At 41.9% G+C, this 19,275-nt stretch overlaps 1 protein-coding gene across 2 annotated transcripts in view; it reads right to left on the bottom strand.

Moving 5' to 3' along the window:
- mast4 (microtubule associated serine/threonine kinase family member 4) overlaps positions 1–19,275 on the bottom strand; it is a 93,077-nt gene that overhangs the window by 3,024 nt on the left and 70,778 nt on the right. Inside the window, exons 8-29 of one of the 2 annotated variants that reach the window (XM_028601040.1) lie at positions 18,574–18,728; positions 18,401–18,476; positions 18,100–18,309; positions 17,272–17,373; positions 16,623–16,755; positions 15,520–15,581; positions 15,110–15,201; positions 14,627–14,835; positions 14,384–14,522; positions 13,430–13,562; positions 13,174–13,339; positions 11,295–11,396; positions 10,557–10,679; positions 9,973–10,082; positions 9,165–9,286; positions 7,293–7,507; positions 6,367–6,567; positions 5,682–5,908; positions 5,159–5,293; positions 4,842–4,978; positions 3,860–4,044; positions 74–3,752 (exon numbers count right to left, since the gene is read on the bottom strand). In XM_028601040.1, the coding sequence (XP_028456841.1) occupies positions 74–3,752; positions 3,860–4,044; positions 4,842–4,978; positions 5,159–5,293; positions 5,682–5,908; positions 6,367–6,567; positions 7,293–7,507; positions 9,165–9,286; positions 9,973–10,082; positions 10,557–10,679; positions 11,295–11,396; positions 13,174–13,339; positions 13,430–13,562; positions 14,384–14,522; positions 14,627–14,835; positions 15,110–15,201; positions 15,520–15,581; positions 16,623–16,755; positions 17,272–17,373; positions 18,100–18,309; positions 18,401–18,476; positions 18,574–18,728 (6,713 nt within the window). The remainder of the gene's footprint in view (positions 1–73; positions 3,753–3,859; positions 4,045–4,841; positions 4,979–5,158; positions 5,294–5,681; positions 5,909–6,366; positions 6,568–7,292; positions 7,508–9,164; positions 9,287–9,972; positions 10,083–10,556; positions 10,680–11,294; positions 11,397–13,173; positions 13,340–13,429; positions 13,563–14,383; positions 14,523–14,626; positions 14,836–15,109; positions 15,202–15,519; positions 15,582–16,622; positions 16,756–17,271; positions 17,374–18,099; positions 18,310–18,400; positions 18,477–18,573; positions 18,729–19,275) is intronic. The other variant, XM_028601041.1, reaches the window with a different exon arrangement.

Below are 19,275 nucleotides of genomic sequence, written 5' to 3'. Positions count from 1 at the left end.
TTTCTATCATTATATTACATGTGGATTCTCTGGAGCGACAATGGTCGGACATTATTTTAACTTCCCTCCTTACTTTTTGTTACCAGAACCACGTGGCGACTCCTTCTGCTGCTGCTGCTTCCTGCCAGCGTCTCTGTCAGAGGCAGCAGCTCTGGACGCGTTTTTTGTGTTTTTCTGTGCAGACGTGACCTCTTGAACAGCCTCTTTTTTCTTCCTCTCTGCCGGCTCCTTCTTGCTGGAGGACAGCTGTTTATCAGGGGTGGTGGTTCTGGTATCAGGGCCCTTGTGACTGTCCGGTTTGAGCGTTTCAGACTTGGGGCTTTCCTTGGATACCTTGACGACAGTCTCCTGGGGCGCACAGCTGGAGATCTTGCCTGAGAGGACTCCACTGCTCGGGGTTTCTTTTTTCGGGAGCACTGGTGGCGGGTCAGGCTGGGAGGGAACATCTGATGGCAGCGGATGTTGAGGTGCAGTAAGAGGTAACGCAAGTTCTTTTGGTTTTGAGCCATGGTGGTTTCCAATGACCGGGGCTTGATTTTTGGGTGAGGGGTCTTTATGTCTGGCATCAAGACTTTGTTTAATAACTGGTGTTGGAGCTACAGAAGTTTTTAGAGTTGACGATGAAGGGGCAGTTTTAGGAGGGGGTGATTTTAGCTTTGAGTCTGTGTTTTCTGTATTAGCAGAGGTTGCTACAGATCTTTTGAGCTGCGATTCTCTTTGCTTCACGTCAGCAAGTGTGGTAGAATGCGTCAGCTGCACCGATTCCTCCCGCTTGGATGGCAACGAGGCTTCTTTCAGTTTAGAGTCATGGGTTACTTGAGTGTTTGAAGTGGTGCGTGCAGATTCTTTAGACAGATCTCTCGGTTTTGAATTTGGACTGCCCTTGACTGCTGGGACGGGAGGAGCCGCACTGTGAGATTTCACTTCAAGTGTTTTTGTCTCCGTCTTCACAGCGGTGTGTGGTACAGGCTGTGGGTCAGGCCTTGACTTACTTTTGGGAATCCACACATTTTCATTTGCAGTTGCTGAGGATGAACATTTCTGTTTTGCGGAGTTTTCTTTCACACGGATGATGGTTTCATCTTTTTTATTGGTGACGTATTCTGAATCAGATGATTTGTGTTGTGCTTTTTCAGCTGGATAGTTTTTTGATTGCTGCTCCAAATGTTTCACGTTGTCTTTATTCTTCGTCTTTGGTGAGATGGGATCCTCTTTTTTCTGCAGCAACATGCTACTACTTTCTATTGCACCAACAGCGCCATCCTTTTTATTTACACTCAGTGTAACATTATTTAATGAGGCGACCATGTTTACTATAGAAACTTCTCTCTTCTGCTCCACTTTTGGGTTTGACTCCACTTTTGCAAATTCGACACACGTGTTGACGTCCTTCTTTGAGCCTGAGCTGCCTGTATCACTGACCACTTTCACAGCTAATCTGTTGGATTGCACACCGTCACGAACAGATCTTTCCGAGCATTCCTGATCTTCTGATTTTAAACTGCAGGTTTTATTTTCGTGCACAGAAGCAGATGTGTTAGAAACCCGCGTTTCTGTATTTGAAGAGCAGATGGTCAACGGCTGCTGTTTAGAAAGCTTGTTCTCTGAAACGCGTACAGATGCAGAGTTGTTCTGTACAGTCACTTCAGTAACAGAGGTCAGGTTTGAGCTCTGTGCAGTAGCTGTTTTTCTCTCACAGCTCTGATGCTGACCTGTATCCAAACCACAGTTTATACTCTGCTTTGGCGACACAGGTAATGGTTTGCTGGCAGCTGTAACCGGAGTCTCCGCAGTTTTAATGTCCACCTCCAGCTTTGCTGAAGTCAAAGAGACTACTGTCTTGCAGCTGTCGGTATATGGTGATGTAGTGTGTGGTGTGACTTCCTGCTCCACTTCATCCTCCTGATCTTCATTGCTGACTTCCCGTATGGAGGGTGTTTTTCCACAGGAGGAGAAGTGGGAGCTGTGTCGAGGGCCTCTGTGTTCATGAGCCAGTGAGGAAGTGGACTTCATACCCGTCCTGCTCTCTTGTTTAACAGTAAAGCTTGAGGCCTCTAATTTACTGGTTTGAGCCTTTACTGATTCACTATGTCTATCCTGTGTTTTCTCACTACTTGTACTGATTTTCACCTCTGTGGCAGCATTATTTGACTGATCTTTGGAGGCAACTATGCTATTTAGATAAGAAACAGCTTCAGGGCTTGTTGAACAAGTCAGGGGGCTCTTCAGCTTGTCTGTAGTTTTCAGTTGGGGGATGGTTATTTGTCTCTCAGCAGGGGTCTGGAGCCAAATTGGAGGACTCAAAGCAACACTGTTGCTTGTGTTATCCGCCATCTTAGATAAACAGGTTTCTGTTTTCGAGACTCTGGGCCCTGAGAGCAGACCAATATCTAGGGTGCCTTCCAGAGGTTTGAGAGAGGAGACCTGACGTCCTTCAAGTTTATATTCAGAAGAGGTCTTTCGAAGCGGAGACTCTGCGGAGGAGATGAGCTGGAGTTTTTCCACAGCGCTCTCTCCTCTACCGGAGAAAAGCTTGGGGGACAGACCTTCCGGGCTGGAGTGAACACTTCCCAGCCCTGCTTTCATGTGCTCATGAGACATGGCCGTGTCCAGCTGGAGGCTCTTAGACCTGGTGGAGCCAAAGTGCAGGTTATCGTGGATTCCGGAGGACAACCGACACATGCAGTCTTCTCGTTCTTCAAACGACAGCCTCTTCCTAGTGAACTCAATGTTGGGAGCTTTGAAGTCCAATCTGTCTGGCTTCATGTTATCTTTACCCTGTCTGGAGTGCTGCCGCTCGGGGTGAATAGAGCAGAGAGTTGATCTGAGTCCTCCCTCACTTTCACAGCAGCCGCCAGATGTTTCAGCCATGCCCTCAGAGACACGTGTGTTAAGTTTCTTATATAGCACATCTTTGAGGGTTGTGCTAGCAGCTTTGGCCTCCTTAGGGCCAGAGTCTGGGATGCTCTGGGTTTTGTTTTGGCCTCGGACCAGAAAGGTTTCATCCCTGTCATCACCGCACAAGGGGGATGAGTCAGATTCACGTAGGGCATCTTGCTTCTGTAGAGACTCCCTCCTCTCTGACCAGTCCTGTCTCTTTACAACCATCTTAGACTTAAGCTTTTCCTTGTCAAGCTCCTCAACAGACTCTTGCCGGCCCATCTTGCGACAGACGGGCCTCTTTAAGCAGCCCTGCTCAACAGGTCGAATACGGTTGATCGCCAGCGGCTCACAGAATGTTTCTTCCACACTCTGCAAGATGGTGTAATCCCGCTCCGCAGGCCTCAGTTCCTCATTGTGCACCTCCTCTTGGGTCACCTCCAGGCTGTGTTTTCTGGGACACAGGTGCTTCTTATCTCCTGTGTAAGAGGGGGACAGCTTCTCCTCAGACTGGACACGTTTTAGCAGGGGAGAGCGAGGTGGCTCAGCACTTTTAGGGCGCACAATATGACGTACAATTGTGGGTGGGGAATGTATCTTGGCTTGGTTCGTCTTGGAAATGGCAACAGGGTGCCCACTGAGAAGGGGAGAGGGTGAGCGCTGAGGAGATGTTGGCTGGGGAGTTGGTGAAGGTGTGCGAGCCAAAGGAGAAAGGGGAATGCTGCTGGCAGACTTGCGGCGCCCCTGGCGAAGCCTTTGCCCCGGCAGTTTGGGGCCCAGGCCATGGAGCGTGCTGGGACGAACGTGGCCTGAGCCTGCAGGGGAGTTTGGAGCACTGGAGCTGGGGGAGCTACTCTGGGAGGAGTTGCCACCTGGAAGTAAAAAAAAAAAAAAAAAAAAAAAAAAAAAAAATGGATATCAGTAATTTAACATATTATATATGAAATGAAATGAACAATTTCTTAGTTAAAATCTCCACCTGACTGGGTGAAGTCTGGTGTGTGGCGGAAGGTAGCAGTAGGGGAAAGAGGGGAGAGACTGTGGGTGGGGGAGCCAGGGAGACTCTCACCAGATGACAGAGAGTGGTTGAGAGAGGAGAAACTGCGGCTTGTGTGCAGGAGAGGAGAGGGCTGCATGGCGAAACGCCTGAAAAGGGAGCGGCGCCTGGAAAAAAGCAAAGTAAGACAACAAAAGAAGAAATCAGTCCAGACTCATTTGCCTGTTTTTTAAAGCCTTTATAATACAATACAACCACACAACTATAGAGTATATTAACTACTAATAAAGGACATTAGTACTACTTAATAGTACTACTAAAATGACCTTCAATTACTCACAACTAGAGACACAGGAACTAAATATTGGTTAATGTAAACTCTGCTGTCACATAATGAGTCTATCCACAGATATCAGGTTCCTTAAATTTTTTGTAATGAATTATTTCCTTAATTGCCTTTAGCAGTTGTAGTTGCAGGAATGAAAAAAAACAAAAAAACATGCAGTGCACAAAACAAACAAAAAAGAGTTAGAGTTGCATTATGACAACATAAGCATGCTCCTTTTGGTTTTTACTTCAGTTCTTAGACCTAAGAAATTATTTGTAATGAGAAGATACAATTTTGGCCTTGCATTTCTATATTATGTTATTTGCTTTTCTCACATCATCCTGCACATTTCCTGTCTCCTTTAATCCTTGATGCTGTAGGCACTCACATGTTCAAAACTCCCTCAGTGTTATCTAGCTGCCCCCTAGAGACTAACAGGAAACATAGTAACATCTACACACTTGAAATCAGATAATTTACTCCCTCAACTCATAGGTACGAAAAAGGACATTTAAGATTAAATCCAAAACAATGTGGTTACATTTAAAAAATAAAACAGATACATTTTTTTATTATGAAGATAAAAAAATTTACATCTAGTAAATATAAATCTATGTTTCCGTAGAAGATTTGTACCTTTCGGGTGTCTTCTCCTTCTTGGGCTTTTTGGCACATCTCACCATCTTGCTCCTGTAGCTGTTCCTCCTGGCTGGACCAGTTTTTATCGAAGTATTTTCAAAGGCGGTTGTGGAGATGGCCACCTTGCTACCACTCTGAAAAGGAAGGATGAAACTTTAGAGGACATCTTTTTATCCGAAACAATGTTTACTACTGCATTATTGTGTTTTATGTGCATCTTTAAAATATTAAAACTTAAGTCAGACTACAGGACTGTTCAATTTAGAGGTTTTTTTTAACTGAATTTGTGAGCTGCAGTTTAAGGATAAACATACATTGTCATTTACCTTGAGCAGGAGCTCCACCACTTCAGTGTGGACAAGACCGTGAACTGGTTCTCCGTTCACATGAGTAATGAGGTCTCCAGCTTTGAGTCCTGCTTTATGTGCAGGACCACCGTCTTCTACATTCTGATTAACAGACACATAAGAGACATGTATTATTATCATCATCATCATCATCATCATCATCATCATCTATTTTTCTTTAAAGTCCATTAAAATTTTAAAGTAGTTCGGTTCATTTGGTCCAGACTGAGAAAAAAACAAATCATACATTGTTTGTGTCAACACTGACTTAATGCAAACAAGCCAAGAGTTGTAAATATCAAGTCCAATGGACTGACAGTTTGGACATTAATTGGACTGTTTTGGCGCCTGTTATCCTGCATCATCATCACTACATGGACCCATGAGGGGGAATCAGATTCCGGTGACTGACAGCACTTTACTGAACCTTATATGTTCATTTATCTTCTCTGGTGTCAGTCAGTCTACTACAGGCTGAAATACTCCTTACCCAGACCATATGGTAAACGGTGTAGATGTCACCGTCACAAGCGTACACCCGGATTGCCCTCAGTGTGAAGCCGAACTTCTTCCCTGAGCTGTGGATGACGACGGGCTGCCGTGGGTTGGTTGTACAGAGGGAGGAGTCTCGGCTTGGAGAGGAGTCTCGTGAGGATGGGTCTGAGGAGAGGGAGTACGGAGAGAGGGGGCTGGCCAGCGGAGACACCCCGAAGATATCTGGAAAAGTAGGAGTTCATCACCACCTGAGCAGGTTCTTTTATTCAATCAATTAGACTTTGACTAGCCCTTGAGTCCCTAGTGCAGTGCGTCTATAAAGCTCATGAGCCCAGTTTATGCTGCTCCTGCTGTGGGTGAAACTAACAGGATTTCACTCTTGCAGCAGTGCAGACCTCTCGCTCCTACCCTGCCTGCTTACTTTCCTTGTTAGCGGCTTGTACTCGGCGATTTGCCCGCAGCTACTCTGTAAAATGGAACTCCCAGCAGGTGTCCTGCTGGGCCAATTTTGCACAGATCTATATAGCGTGCTATAATCTATTTTTCTTTTTGAACAAAGTCTGCTGCTATTATTGTAATTCTTATAAAGTTGCTCTGACATACTTCAACCTTCTACAAAATGGATCATATTTTTGAGTGTACACATGTGTCTGCACGTCAGTGTGTGTTCTTTGTCTTACCCCCAGGGATCATGAGGGACAGGGCACCAGTTGAGACAGACTTTGGGACTTTTACCACAGCTCCGGTCTTCTCTGCAGCACTCTCAGGCCGCAGAGAGTTAGTCTGAGCACCCTGGTTTGCCGAGGTATGACTGGTACTGTCGGGGCTCTCCACCCCCTCACCTCTGGGTGTCAACTGGTCCAGATGTTCTGAGAAGCTTCCTAATTATTACAAAAGATGAGCATGGAGTGAAGCACACAACTATACCAAACAAATGCTGACAGTATTTAGCAGTGGTTGCTGCTAGAGAAGCACCCTGATCATTTGAATTTAACTTTTTAAATGTATCGATTAAAGATATAATTCTTCCACACTTAAAACAACAAACTAACATTTCGGGGGAATATGCTTATTTGCTTCCTTGTCATAAGTTAGATGAGACGGTTGATACCACTCATGTCTGTCCGTTATATATGAAGCTACAGCCATCAGCCGTTTAGCTTAGCACAAAGACTGGAAGCAGGGGGAAACGGCTAGCGTAGCTCTTTCTAAACTTAACAACATTTCTTTAGTATATTATTTGGCTTGGAGTTCATTATTGTGGGACTCCAAGGAGTCAGAGAAGTTGGATGGAATAATAAATTTAATGACTATAGCTTCATATTTAGAGAAAAGATACGAGAGTGGTATCAATCTTCTCATCTAACTCTAGGCAAGAAACCAAATTTGCATTGTTACAGAAACATCAAACTATTCCTTTAAATATTCCTGGGCTATCAAAGTAGCTTGACTAAAAAAACAGTCAAAATGCAACAAAGAAATTAGCGAAGGACATAAATATAAACATTATCTTCTACACTAGTCCTAACAGAATAAGCTTCTGTAGTTTCATGGACTTTAGAACTTGTATGAACATGTATTATAGACAGCAGTTGTCATTTCGTACCAGAGAGTGTGGCTCCACTGTGGGTGCTGCCTGGAGTGGTAGCGTCAGGCTCATCCTGCAGGAGCTCTCCGGTGGAGAAGGAGGTCTTGCTGGGGTCACCGAGGCCTGAGGTCTCATCTCCTTCACTCTCTGCTGATATGGCAAACTTTGGCAACAAGTTGGGGAGAGGGCCCTGATTCAGACAGTCTGCGTCTGTAGAGTGGGACAGCGAGGGCCTGGTGGAAGGAGAGAACAGATTTTCACTTCCTGTAAGAGCCAAATGTTATTTGAATATACTTTGTCTTAATGTCATGGATAGCTTTACTTGAGAATGAGAATTTGTGCCACAAAAAAAAAACATAGCTGCCTCCAGCAACAGCGCAAGTATGGATTCCTTGCAAGTTCAACAACACGTTGAGAAAAAGTGTGGGAGTATTTTTACTTTTAATGCCAACAACAACGTGGTAGTCTGTAGACTTTGTAAAATGCCTCCCTGAGTCAGGATAACAGCAGCAAACAAGTTCTGCTCACCTCTTTGTCCCTTTCCCTCCCAAGTAGAGTTTAGATTCTCTGCCCGAGCCCAAACTTCACCCACGGGCCGAGTCGGGCCGATATTTCCTGCCCCTATCTCCGGGCCTGGCCCTCGATCAAGCATTTTTTTATCATTAATTTATTAGCCTAATTGGTGGGGAGAAAGCTATGCCTCTCCAGCATCTCCCGTAGCTCTGGGTATATGTCCTTCACTGACTTGAGTGTGAGGTAAACTGTGCTAAATCGTGTGTCCCCCCATCTGTAGCACTGTCTTCAATAATTGCGCTACCAGGCCAGATTGTTTCTCTCACGAGTCCTTTATAACGTCAGTTATAACGGCCCACATATATAAAAAGTTGTCCGGTTAAAATCGTGCTTGGGCTCATAATTACAGTTAATGTGTCGGGCCGGGCTCGGCTTGGTTTTTTGTGCCCGATCTAAGCTTTACTCCCAAGCATGTGTGATTATCAACATAGTGACACGGAATGGGTTCCCAGTAGTAGCCCAACGGTACGTTAGTCCGTTGATTTGTTTTAATGCCCCGCTATGACTTAACATTAAGCATCATCAAATGCTGTCAGTCTGCAGTGTTATTTTTTTGGTTCACCATCATCATGAGTGACCCAATCGATTACAGACTGTTATATTAAATACCAACTTGCCTTATGTTGGATTTATTTCATACATCTGATTTCATATGTTGCTAAAATTAAACTTTTTTTACTGTAAGATTAAAGGGAGAAGAGCTTGGATGTTAAATTCATTTTACTTGAACAGTGCAGTGTTAAACAATTTTAATAAATAGAGATTTGAACCTTATTGAAATTTGTTTTGTGTAAATTGTTAATAATTAAGCAATGGGAAAATAATCGCTAATTGAAAAAATAATCGTTATATTAATCGCAAAATTATTCATTAGATTAGTTGACTAATCAAAAAAATTATTGCTAGATTAATTGTTTAAAAAATAATCGTTTGGGACAGCCCTAACCCGTTCACAGCAGTACATTGCTTAGCTTCTGCACTCTTGTCTGATTCTCTAAACTGGGGGCTTGCTGACCACCATCTACTGTAGCTAATACACGGACCATGGATAAGTACCTCATACAACCACGTTTCAAAAGATCCAAACTATCCCTTCCAACGCAAAGGTCTTCCTTTAACCAGCAGAGGGCTGGCCACATTATAAAAAAAGATTACATTTCTGTTACTATTTTTGTCTGTAAACAAAAAGGTCTTTTCATCTGGTGTTTAAGGATATCTGAATTCAAGCTTTATGTACTGAACTGCTTATTTAATCTCTGCTTAATTCTGTATTGTGTTTATGTGCAGAGGTTTAATGAAAGCAAGTTTCAAGCATACATTTCAGCAAAGTCTGGTGTCCAGCTGAGAGAGTCAACAGTCAGTGGGCTCTCACTCTTCTTCCCCTCCGTCTCTCCCTTCTCCTCCAGGTGCCCACGGGACAAATCCAGGCTGCTGTAAACCTGACAACCACAAAAAAAAACAATGATTCACGTCAGTACATGCAGGCTATAAAGGCAAAATGATACTTATAAACACACATTTTCAGAGCCAGAATTAGCTACAAAGATTGATTGATAAAATAATGGTAAATAATGTATACATTTATAATGGTAAATAATGTATACATTTATAATGAAGAAGAGACCACAAACACTCTGCTGTCTGTGTTTATGCAGACTTCATCATGTCTTACAAACATGGAGTTTAAGGTGCAGCTGAGGAAAAATGATTCAGTGCAGCTCAACACTTCCTCCAAGACACCCCGCTGCTTTTTGAGACACTGTAATGCTTTGTTTTGATGTGAGCGGGAAGCATACTGCAATGCAGCACAACAATGACTCCCAGCTTGTATGACTGTATTGTGTATTGTGTTCCACATAACCAAAAAAGAAAAAAAAACAGATCTGATTTGCAAGCGGAAAATATATGCAAAGCCGAAATCTACATTTAATACTGTAGGGGTGGTGGGACAGCGGGTTGTGTTTTCTAGACAGACATTTCCATATGAAATACCCCTTGCTCATGCTTTCTTTCCCATGAGAAAAGGAACAGGACAGATGAGGGCATCAACTCATTTACATTACTAACATCTTTGGCGGTAATGATGATGAATATGTGATAGTCTGAGAAATTTGAGGAGACACACCTTAGAGAATCTGTGAGAACAAGAAGAGAACTGCCGCAGCTCCACATTGAAGTCTTCATCGTTTGTATCTTCTTCCTCTGTCTCCAGGTGATGGTATCTCTCAGAGCGGGCTGAGAATGATGGGAGGTTTAGATTCTTTTTTTTTTTTTTTTTTTTGCACTCAGTTGTTTCAGGTAATGCCACATGGTGATTTAAAGCTTGGTGTTTGGACGGTTCTTGCCAAAATGCACCTTGGGAGTCATAGGTATCTTCTACCTTGGATTTTGTATGTACACAAGCTTGCACCTTTAACTTTTTCATCAAAGAAACAGATATTTTGTGGTAATATTTTGTACTGATATTTAATGAGGATACAAGCCATAGAAATGTTCCACATAATATTGTCTATGGGAAACATTAATGGGACTTTTACTTCCAGAGCCAGGTGTGACCAAAATAGCAAATAGAAAACTTCTAAACATGATTACATTATTATGAGGCGAGATCGTAAGTTATTAGGAGCGTATATTTTCTATGAATTCTATGCGGATCTATGGACACAGTAAACTACTCCATTGAGTAAAACTGATGATTTGAAAACTCACTGTCAAAGTAGCTGGTGTCGTCTTCAGACTCCAGCTGAGGAATAAACTCAGCCTTAAGCCTCAGCAGGCTGTTCCAGTCCAGGTTGTCGAAAAACTGATGCTGCTTCACTTCGGCAACTCCGCCTGCAGACGAAATAAGTAGAAAAAGTAGTTTGAATACAATTTTTAGGACAAATGTTAAAACTGCTGGTGAAGAAAACACTGGGCCTCAACAATGAATGGCTCAGAGAGACACATGAGGTGAAGAAAGGCTTACGCTATGTTTTCCTTTCCCCTTGTGGCTGCAGGCCAAACCCATATCATGACTATAAATTATGCAGGACAATTTCCTGCCTGTGACCTTTTAGTGGAACAGCTGGCGACTTGGTGAATGGCAGTCTGTCGAGGGGAGATCTACGTGAACAAGAAGGTCAAGCTGTCCCCGGACTGAACTGGCTATGTGCATCCCTCTGATTTCCCCTCTTTGTCCCAGGTCATGGCCACTTTTGCAGTCCATAGATTTTTTAGTGCCTGATCATGCAAGGAACTAGATTCATGGACTGGCAAGGAAATAATTGCAATTGATCAAAGGGAAGAAGTGAGGAGGCCACAGGATAAACTGCTCTGCTGTTGGATGACCTCAATTTCTTCTCTGGTGACTTGGAATTATGAGCGGTGCTGAGGTGGCACAAGGGGTCGCATGGGAATTTATGGTGGCCTGCTGAGCCTCTCTGGTCCTATCCGAGTTACTGTTTGTACCTGAACCCATCCTTTCCAGAGGATTCTGTCGGAGGAGCAAGGTGATGAGCTCCTGAGAGTCAGGAGGTGGGGCATCCTCTCCCCCAGGCCAGTTGATCTCATCTGTAAACACAATGCACGCTATCAGTGTGAATTAAAAAATATTCTCAATTGCTATTATTTTAGTAAGTTGTGGTTTTGGAGTTGGACAACATCAAGCTTTGCTCAGGAAATATATAAATGTGTTTCAGAGTAACGTCATCTTAAAACAGGGAGTAAAAAAAAAAAAAAAAAAAAACTGGCTTTAATACCTTACTACAGAACATAATTAGCGGTTTGCATTTAGCAATCTGGTAAAAGGTGGTGAATTTGCACAGAAACTGATGAGACGGAATGGTTTAAAGTAAGACAGCTCACACTGTTAATATGTGTTTGTAGCTGTTAAATAAATATAGCAAATGTTTGTCAGGCTCTATAAACAAGTCTGGTGATTTGACATGAGTTTAGAATTTCAGTGTGTGACTTGGTGACAAGCTGATAGAGATGCACACTGATGGCTTTTTAGTGAAAATGCATCACCTATACTTACAGGTGTTCAGAGTCTCTTCATGATTCTGTGTGGCTGAGAAATAATACTTGTTAAATTCTACGAGATTTTTAACTCAAGTAACAGATATATAACATATATCTAATTTCCGGTATAGTTTGACAGTCAACAGCAGAATTTTCAGACATGCTGATGTTAAAAAATGTAATATCCATAATATTATATCAGTTACTTGTGCAGCAGGTAAACAACATATTTTGTGTTTTGGGACACAAACAGGTTATTTCTGTAGAGCTGACTTTGTGTAGTCTTGGATAGCATTTTCACTGCCACGAGCTGCTATTTATGACTAGAATTGTATTTGTCATGTTAGCTAGCTAGAGCAGAGACAGGTGTCAATATCAAAATGTGAAAAGCGAGGATGTGAGCTTGCAGCAAGTTGTTGATTTCTAAGCATTGAGTTTTCTACCTCCATGCTGCACGTGCATTTTTTATTGTTTGTAAAGAGAAATCTGTTTATAGGAACATTAACATTACAAGCATAAAAGGTATGTAAGATTTTATAATTCTATTTTATTTTATACCTTCACCTAATGTGACCCACTAAGGCTGACATTTGTAACACTCTTCTCTGAAGTGCTCAGTTCAAAATAGCTTCACCAGCAAAGTCGGACAAAACTGAGTTAGTGCTAAGGATTTGAGCATAATGATGAATGAGACAATTTACATGTGCTCTAGCTGTTAGTAAAACGCCTCATGGATAAGCAATGAAAAGGGGAGCAAAGTCTGTCTGTGCCATGCTGATTGTCTGCTCTGTGCACCATTTGTCCCCATTTTAATCAAATTTGGGAGGGGAGCTATGAATATGTATGCGCGGCCTGAGGCCACGGTGGCAGGCATTCAGTGTGTTCAGGCCCCTTTAATTAACAGTCACTCTGAGAGGCTTGGTACAATTTGATTGAGATAGATAGAGGCTGTTATCCAACAACTCCAAATAATACAATTCATCTGAGCCACACCACTGACAAGAAAAAAGCTTGTTTTCAAGATTAAGATTTTCTCTGTGCTCCTTGTTGCCATGAGACTACAAGAAGAGAACAAAGTAATATTATCAGAATTATTAAAACTTCACTTGAGGTCTAAAGTCAAGCTGAATCCACTTACTGCCATCTGTTTTGCAACTGGCCCTCAAGGAAATCTCAGTCTCCAATAAATTGCAAAATATGCACACCGACTAATTCCATGTGGTCAGTACGTAAATGTTTAATTCATATCTGAATGAGATTTGGGAATTCCTCCGCAATATTACAGAAACGTTACATCATCTGAGAAGAAAATGGAGGTAACACTGACCACTGATGACCTGTCCGAACAGCTCCTCTGGTGTGTCTCCAAAAAAAGGCACACAGCCCACAAGGAACTCGTAGAGGATGATGCCCATCGCCCACCAGTCCACCGGCTTCCCGTAGCCTTGTCTCAGGATCACCTCTGGTGCGATATACTCTGGGGTTCCACATACCTAATATTTAAAATACAATAAATATTCTAAACATGATGTAGTTTGTGGGAAATGTATTGTCACTACTGTCAGTTAAATTTAAAGATTTACCTGCTTATCAGAGAACTCCCTTGCATCTTTCTCTATATGTCCCTCATACAGGTTCGTGGTCATGTTCATCAGCCCAACTTTGGACAACCCAAAATCTGTCAGCTTAATGTGTCCCATTGATGTAACCAGCAAACTGTGAAGAAGACAGATGTGGGGGGAGGAAGGAGGACAATAATGAAAACGTTACAATAAATTGTGATAATGAAAAACAACAGTCAGCAAACCTTTAAGTAGTCAAGGTTTGTGATCATTATCAACGAGAGTTTTGTGGAGCTGAAAGTCTTAATTAGCTTTGTAGCAACTCATTTGGCAATGGCTTGAATGTAACGGACGTTCATTATTATAAAAAAGTTACGCACTAGTGCTTTAAATGAAAGTAGATAAATATTGAGAAAATGCACTTAAAGTACCAAAAGTAAAAGCACTAATAATGCAAAATGGTTTATTTTTTAATGTTATATATATATTAAATAATATTTTTTTTCGGGGAAGACATGCAGGTAATTGTAACAGGTTGGACTTGAACCCTGGACCTTCTGAGTCTCTCTATATTACCTGCTCTACCAACTGAGCTAACCTAGCCAAATTAATGTTATATTTCTTATGCATGTCATATTATTGTATCATTATTATTGATGTATTAACATCCACCAACTTCTGAGGAAAATATCTGGAAATATTTGGCAACTGAATGCTTCATTATGTTCACAAGCTAGTCACTAACTATCTGTCTGCTGTTTGTTGCTGAGCAGGTAGAGAACAATTGGTTTTCAGAGCTTTTTTTGATGGAAACAGCTCAAGATGAAACTATAGCAAAACTATAGCGAAAATAACAGTAATTTTGCGAGCCAGAAAACCAAAACAATGAGATGAAAGACACTAAAGCGCTCTGTACTGCGGAGATCAGGTGATCATTTTTTATGGGTTCATCACTAAAATTTTGCGAGGTCTCACTTGTCTGGTTTGAGGTCCCTGTGGACGATGCCATAGTTGTGGAGATACTCCAGAGCCAGCACTGTCTCTGCAAAGTACATCCTGGCCATATCCACAGGCAGGGGACCCATGTTCTTCAAAAGGGTTGCACAGTCTCCACCTGTAAAGATCAATGGAGTGATGTGATTGAGAGAACACACAGGAGACATTGTTCAAATTGCTTTCAGCTGCAGCACTATGCATTAAAAAATCCTAGCTGCTGACCTTCAACATATTCCATGACCATGCACAGGTGCCGCCTTGTCTCAAAGGAGCAGTACATGGACACCACAAAAGGGTTCTCGGCAAAGGTAAGGATGTCTCTCTCCACAAAGGCCTGTTGTATCTGATTCCTCAAAATCAGGTTCTGCTTGTTGATCTTTTTCATGGCAAACCGCTGCTTTGTTTCCTTGTGCCGAACCAGATAAACAGCTCTGTAGAATAAAAAGTTCACTGTTAGCTGGGGGAAATAACAGATGTTAAAACCACTCCACTTGGAAGAACAAGTTGTCCAATTGGGTTCCAAATTTGTTTTATTGTCTATTGTTAATAATGTCTGGTGGAAATAGAGAGGGAAGAGGCAATATGCAAGGAAGATAACTGAAAACAAGATGAGAAAAAGTCAGTTCTAACTGAAATTGTTGGGGCTGTAACAAACCATCTATCATCAGAGATTAAATAATCAGATATAAAATAAGATGTCCTTACCCATAGGCACCATTGCTGATGAGTTTTGTCATCTCAAAGTCCAATTCACAGGGTTTACGCCGGCACCGCAAGGCTGTGCTGAGGCTGTGAGACTAAGGGCAAGAAGAGAGACAAATAATTAAACTTGATTGACTCCCTGACGAAGGCTTGTATGCCAAACGCGTCGGAGTACTTTAAGATTTATGATGACTAAGCCATAAATAAAGGCTTTGTATTTTTCTAAAAGAGAGTGCCTTGGAGTTTCCTTTTTGGTTTCTACATTATGATTATCCCTTCCAAAGAGCACCTCAAGCTAATTTTTTGAGTCCGGGAAGCGCTCCGCTACAGACATTTGAAAAATCTGTACTTTGCTGATACATCTGTGGTAAAGATGGATGGAGTAGATCAACGAAAACAAATCGAGTGCTTACAGAGTCATCCGTTTCTGGTGTTTCTGCAATCCCGCTGTCACAGCTGGTCAGCTGAGCAATTTCTACAGGAAAAAAAAAAGTGGGTTTCAATATAAAAAACTAGTTGCTAGCATATCATAAATCTATAACTTCATGCAAGGCCCATGTATGTGTTCTGCAGTGCAGTTTTTGAAACAAAAGTTAAATAAATGGTGAGAAATCAGGACCTATTAACAAAACAAAAAACAGCAGCCTTTATTAACCTATTAGGTTTGAGGTGCTGACTCCAAGATAATCTGAATTGAGAATAAATGGGGCGGAAATAAGATGTGGCAACACAAACCCATTTTGAAAATCACCACTCTAGAACAAGTGCTCATTAAAAACCACCTTGCATCTTTTACTTTTTTTCTGTGTGTGTTTGTGTGCAATCATGCCAAAGTCAATGTGTGTAGTTTCACAGGGGGGTGTTTGTCTTGTCCCCAGAGAGCCTGTAAACACATTTCCACTGCTATTTAACATCTGTCCTTCCTTGTAAGGTTCGCTTCAGGCACACAAGGCACTGGGCAAACAAAACACAGGAGACACTCGGGGGAAATGAATGGAGAGATTGGCTGATGAGCCAGCCTGTGTGGATCTGTATAAGGTCTTTGGGGAGGCCATTCCTTTCTAATTAGTCATAATGAATGTTGTTTGTTACTGAATCTAGAGAGACAGAGGGTCATTAGAAAGACAGTCTGTTCAGTCCAGGACATTAGTCAAAAGTATCTTTGTCTTTTAGTTCCTTCATTCCTTTATAGCCTCACCACAACGGTTTCCTTGTGTTCCTTTACAGCATCACTGACAACTGTAATACTCAGCACTTCAATGGATGGTTATATAAGATAAGAGTGCAATTAATTTTCTTCTTTACAAACCCTAGAGAAGAAACTATATAACTATGATTCACTTCCAACTGCCAAATTAAATGCATTGATGGTGGAATAACTGAACTTTACCCCATTTTTCATAATAACATTTCATGCCGTTATGCCATTTAAGCATCTTGTTTGAGAGTGCCAGCAGCTCTAACCAGAGTGGTTTGTATTGTATAATCACTGATGAGGACCATAAACTTCCCATACCTTCCAGAGGATCTCTTGTGAGTCCCAGCTGGCTGATGATGTAACGAGGGATGTCCGTTTTGATGCCCTGGCCCTCTTTAGCGTGTCCTTCTGCGGCCTCCAAAAGGTGGTAAAATTCCTCTGGGTCAAACTCCTGAACACACACAGCAGCACACTCCAGTATATAAACATGTTTTAAAAGGAGGAAAACAACAAATCTGTAGTTTTTGTACCAGGACCTGGTGTTTCTGTGGTTTTTACTTGTTTTTTTAGACACACTCACAGATGCCTTTTATAAGTCTTAGTGAGCAGTTTGAAGGTTTGATGACTGATGACATTATTATAGTTAATGTGAATTATACAGCAGGATGTCTAAGGGATCAAGTGGCAGCTCTGCTCAAGGTAGAGAAATACACCTTTGCACTGCTCTAACATTGGCAGCCATGACTACTAGCTATTTTAGTTACACACGTATAAAGAGACATTATAAAATATCAAATTTCTGATCTACTTCCTGTTTAAAAGCACTCACGAAAGAGACATCTAAACCTGTAATAAGAATATAAGAATTATATTCAAAAATTAAATACAAAAGATCCGTGGCACACTGATAATTACAGCGGTAATCATACAGTAAATTTCAGAAGTTGTTCAGTGATACAAAACATACCAGGCATTCCAGCAGTCGAGCAGGTCGGGCTATGATGATGAGAATCTTCTTCACTAGCTCTCTGATGAAGTTTACCTCCTCGCTTTCTGATCTCTCTGTGGACTACACAGCAAGATACAAGATCTTGAGAGTTTTTAACATGTTATTGTGGACTGGAAAAATGCAGCATGTTCCTCCTGTATCACTGTTTGTGCCTCTCGTGTATGACTGTCACGTTTGAACTCTAAACATCTGATTTATCCAGTGATCTTTGAAAACCCAGAAGGTCATTTAACAACACTTACTATTCTGAAGTTATTTCCAGAATCCTGAAAGACTCTTTTGACCATCTAGATGATACAATTATTCTGTCTCTGCACTTCTTTTGACTTAATCCGAGCAAAGATGGTAGCCAGTAATAAGATATGCCCTTGCTCAATTTGTACAATGTGGGAAAAAAAAAAATATGATATTGATATACATTGATTTTTCTTTCACAAAATTACATTACTATTTTGCTTGTGTACTCCTTAATGAGAAAGTACACTTAACTTCTGGCTACCTGGAGTATAAAACACATTGCAACCTGAGTAAGAAGTTCAAAACCTATTTTTGCAATAGACTAAATATGGTAATAAAAAATTTGGATAATTATTTTTCCCAATATCAAATGCTTAGCTCTGTGACTCAAATGTAATTTAATACATGAAGCACAAACTGGGGCTAGGTCCTCCTGCTGTAAAGATCTAAATCGGCACATTTTCAACAGTGTTTCCACAACATGTTCATGCTTTTTTATTGGTGTAATGTCTTTGAAAACATCTCTATGATTTCAGAAGACGTTCTCACCTCCTGAACAAGCCTCTCCAGCTTGTCAGTGAGCTCGCAGAAGTAGCTGGAGGTGACGAGTCCTAGCCGGCTCTTCTCCAGACAGTCACGGGCCAGTTCAATTATCTGGTGGTGGGCGAAGCCGAGCACACCATCTGCCAAAGGGAGGACGCTCTCTGGAGAGTTGCTGCGGATGATGTCCTGAATCCTTTCCTCCATCTGAGCTGTGGCCTGCAGGAAGAAAGGGAAGGTGTCAGTTTGGCAATGCAAAAGATTATTAATGGCCAGATGCAGCTGTAGCAAACACATTGTGAGTTCTTACTCTAGGAAACCGCTCCTTGTAGACGTGATTCATCATGATAATCTCATGGTCGAAACATGATGGAGATCTTCCAGGGCTGAAATATAAATTGGAGTAAGATCAGTATCTGAGTGGCAACGACGTCCAACGCATGCATTACCACGTGAGGATGATCTGCAGAGGTAAACAAATACCTGAGACTGCGTGAGCGGGGTCGCATGGCTGTCGCTCTGCGGCATTCATCCCCGGAGATACTCTCAGTGCAGAAGTGCTTGGAGAGAAAGTGCAGTTCATCAGGCGTAGGCTGGAAGGGCAGCTGGTGCAGCTTCTCCTGTGATGAACAGGATGACTGGAAATGAAACATATATATTCAACATGAAAAGAAAAAAAATAGATGGCATTTTTTGTGTGGATAAAAAAAACATGAAGTGGCAAGTTTTTCCCAAGTCAAGTGGACAGAGACCGATAGCTAGATTTCAAGTACTCCGTTATGTTGATATATTTTTTTCTGTTTAACTGAAACTAGTATAGTGCCCGTTCAAAATGCACCTGTTTGGAACGGGCCGATTGCTTGGCCTGTGGTACTGCTAAGAAATGGTGGAAGGCAATGAAAATAAAGAGTTTTGTCTTTTAGTCAACAATACATTCTGATATCGCCACAGTCAGCGTTTAATGAGGGCGGTGCTATACTCTGCCGACAGTAATGTTAGCAGCACACTTAATTAACCCGACCCAGGGTGAGTCTGATGAAGACTGCGGTCTTTGCCCGGTCAGCTCCGAGATCTGACTGCACTGTGGAGGTCGCTCTGAGATTAAGTTATGTTCTGCTGTCTGGTTAGAAGTAATACATTTACAGCTCACAGCAACTAAATACAATATAGTGTCTGGCTTTTGTT

Source organism: Perca flavescens, chromosome 16, assembly GCF_004354835.1.
Source record: "Perca flavescens isolate YP-PL-M2 chromosome 16, PFLA_1.0, whole genome shotgun sequence".
Taxonomy (NCBI): domain Eukaryota; kingdom Metazoa; phylum Chordata; class Actinopteri; order Perciformes; family Percidae; genus Perca; species Perca flavescens.
The sequence above is the reverse complement of the archived record's forward strand: the minus strand, read 5'-3'. Positions and strand labels throughout refer to the sequence as shown.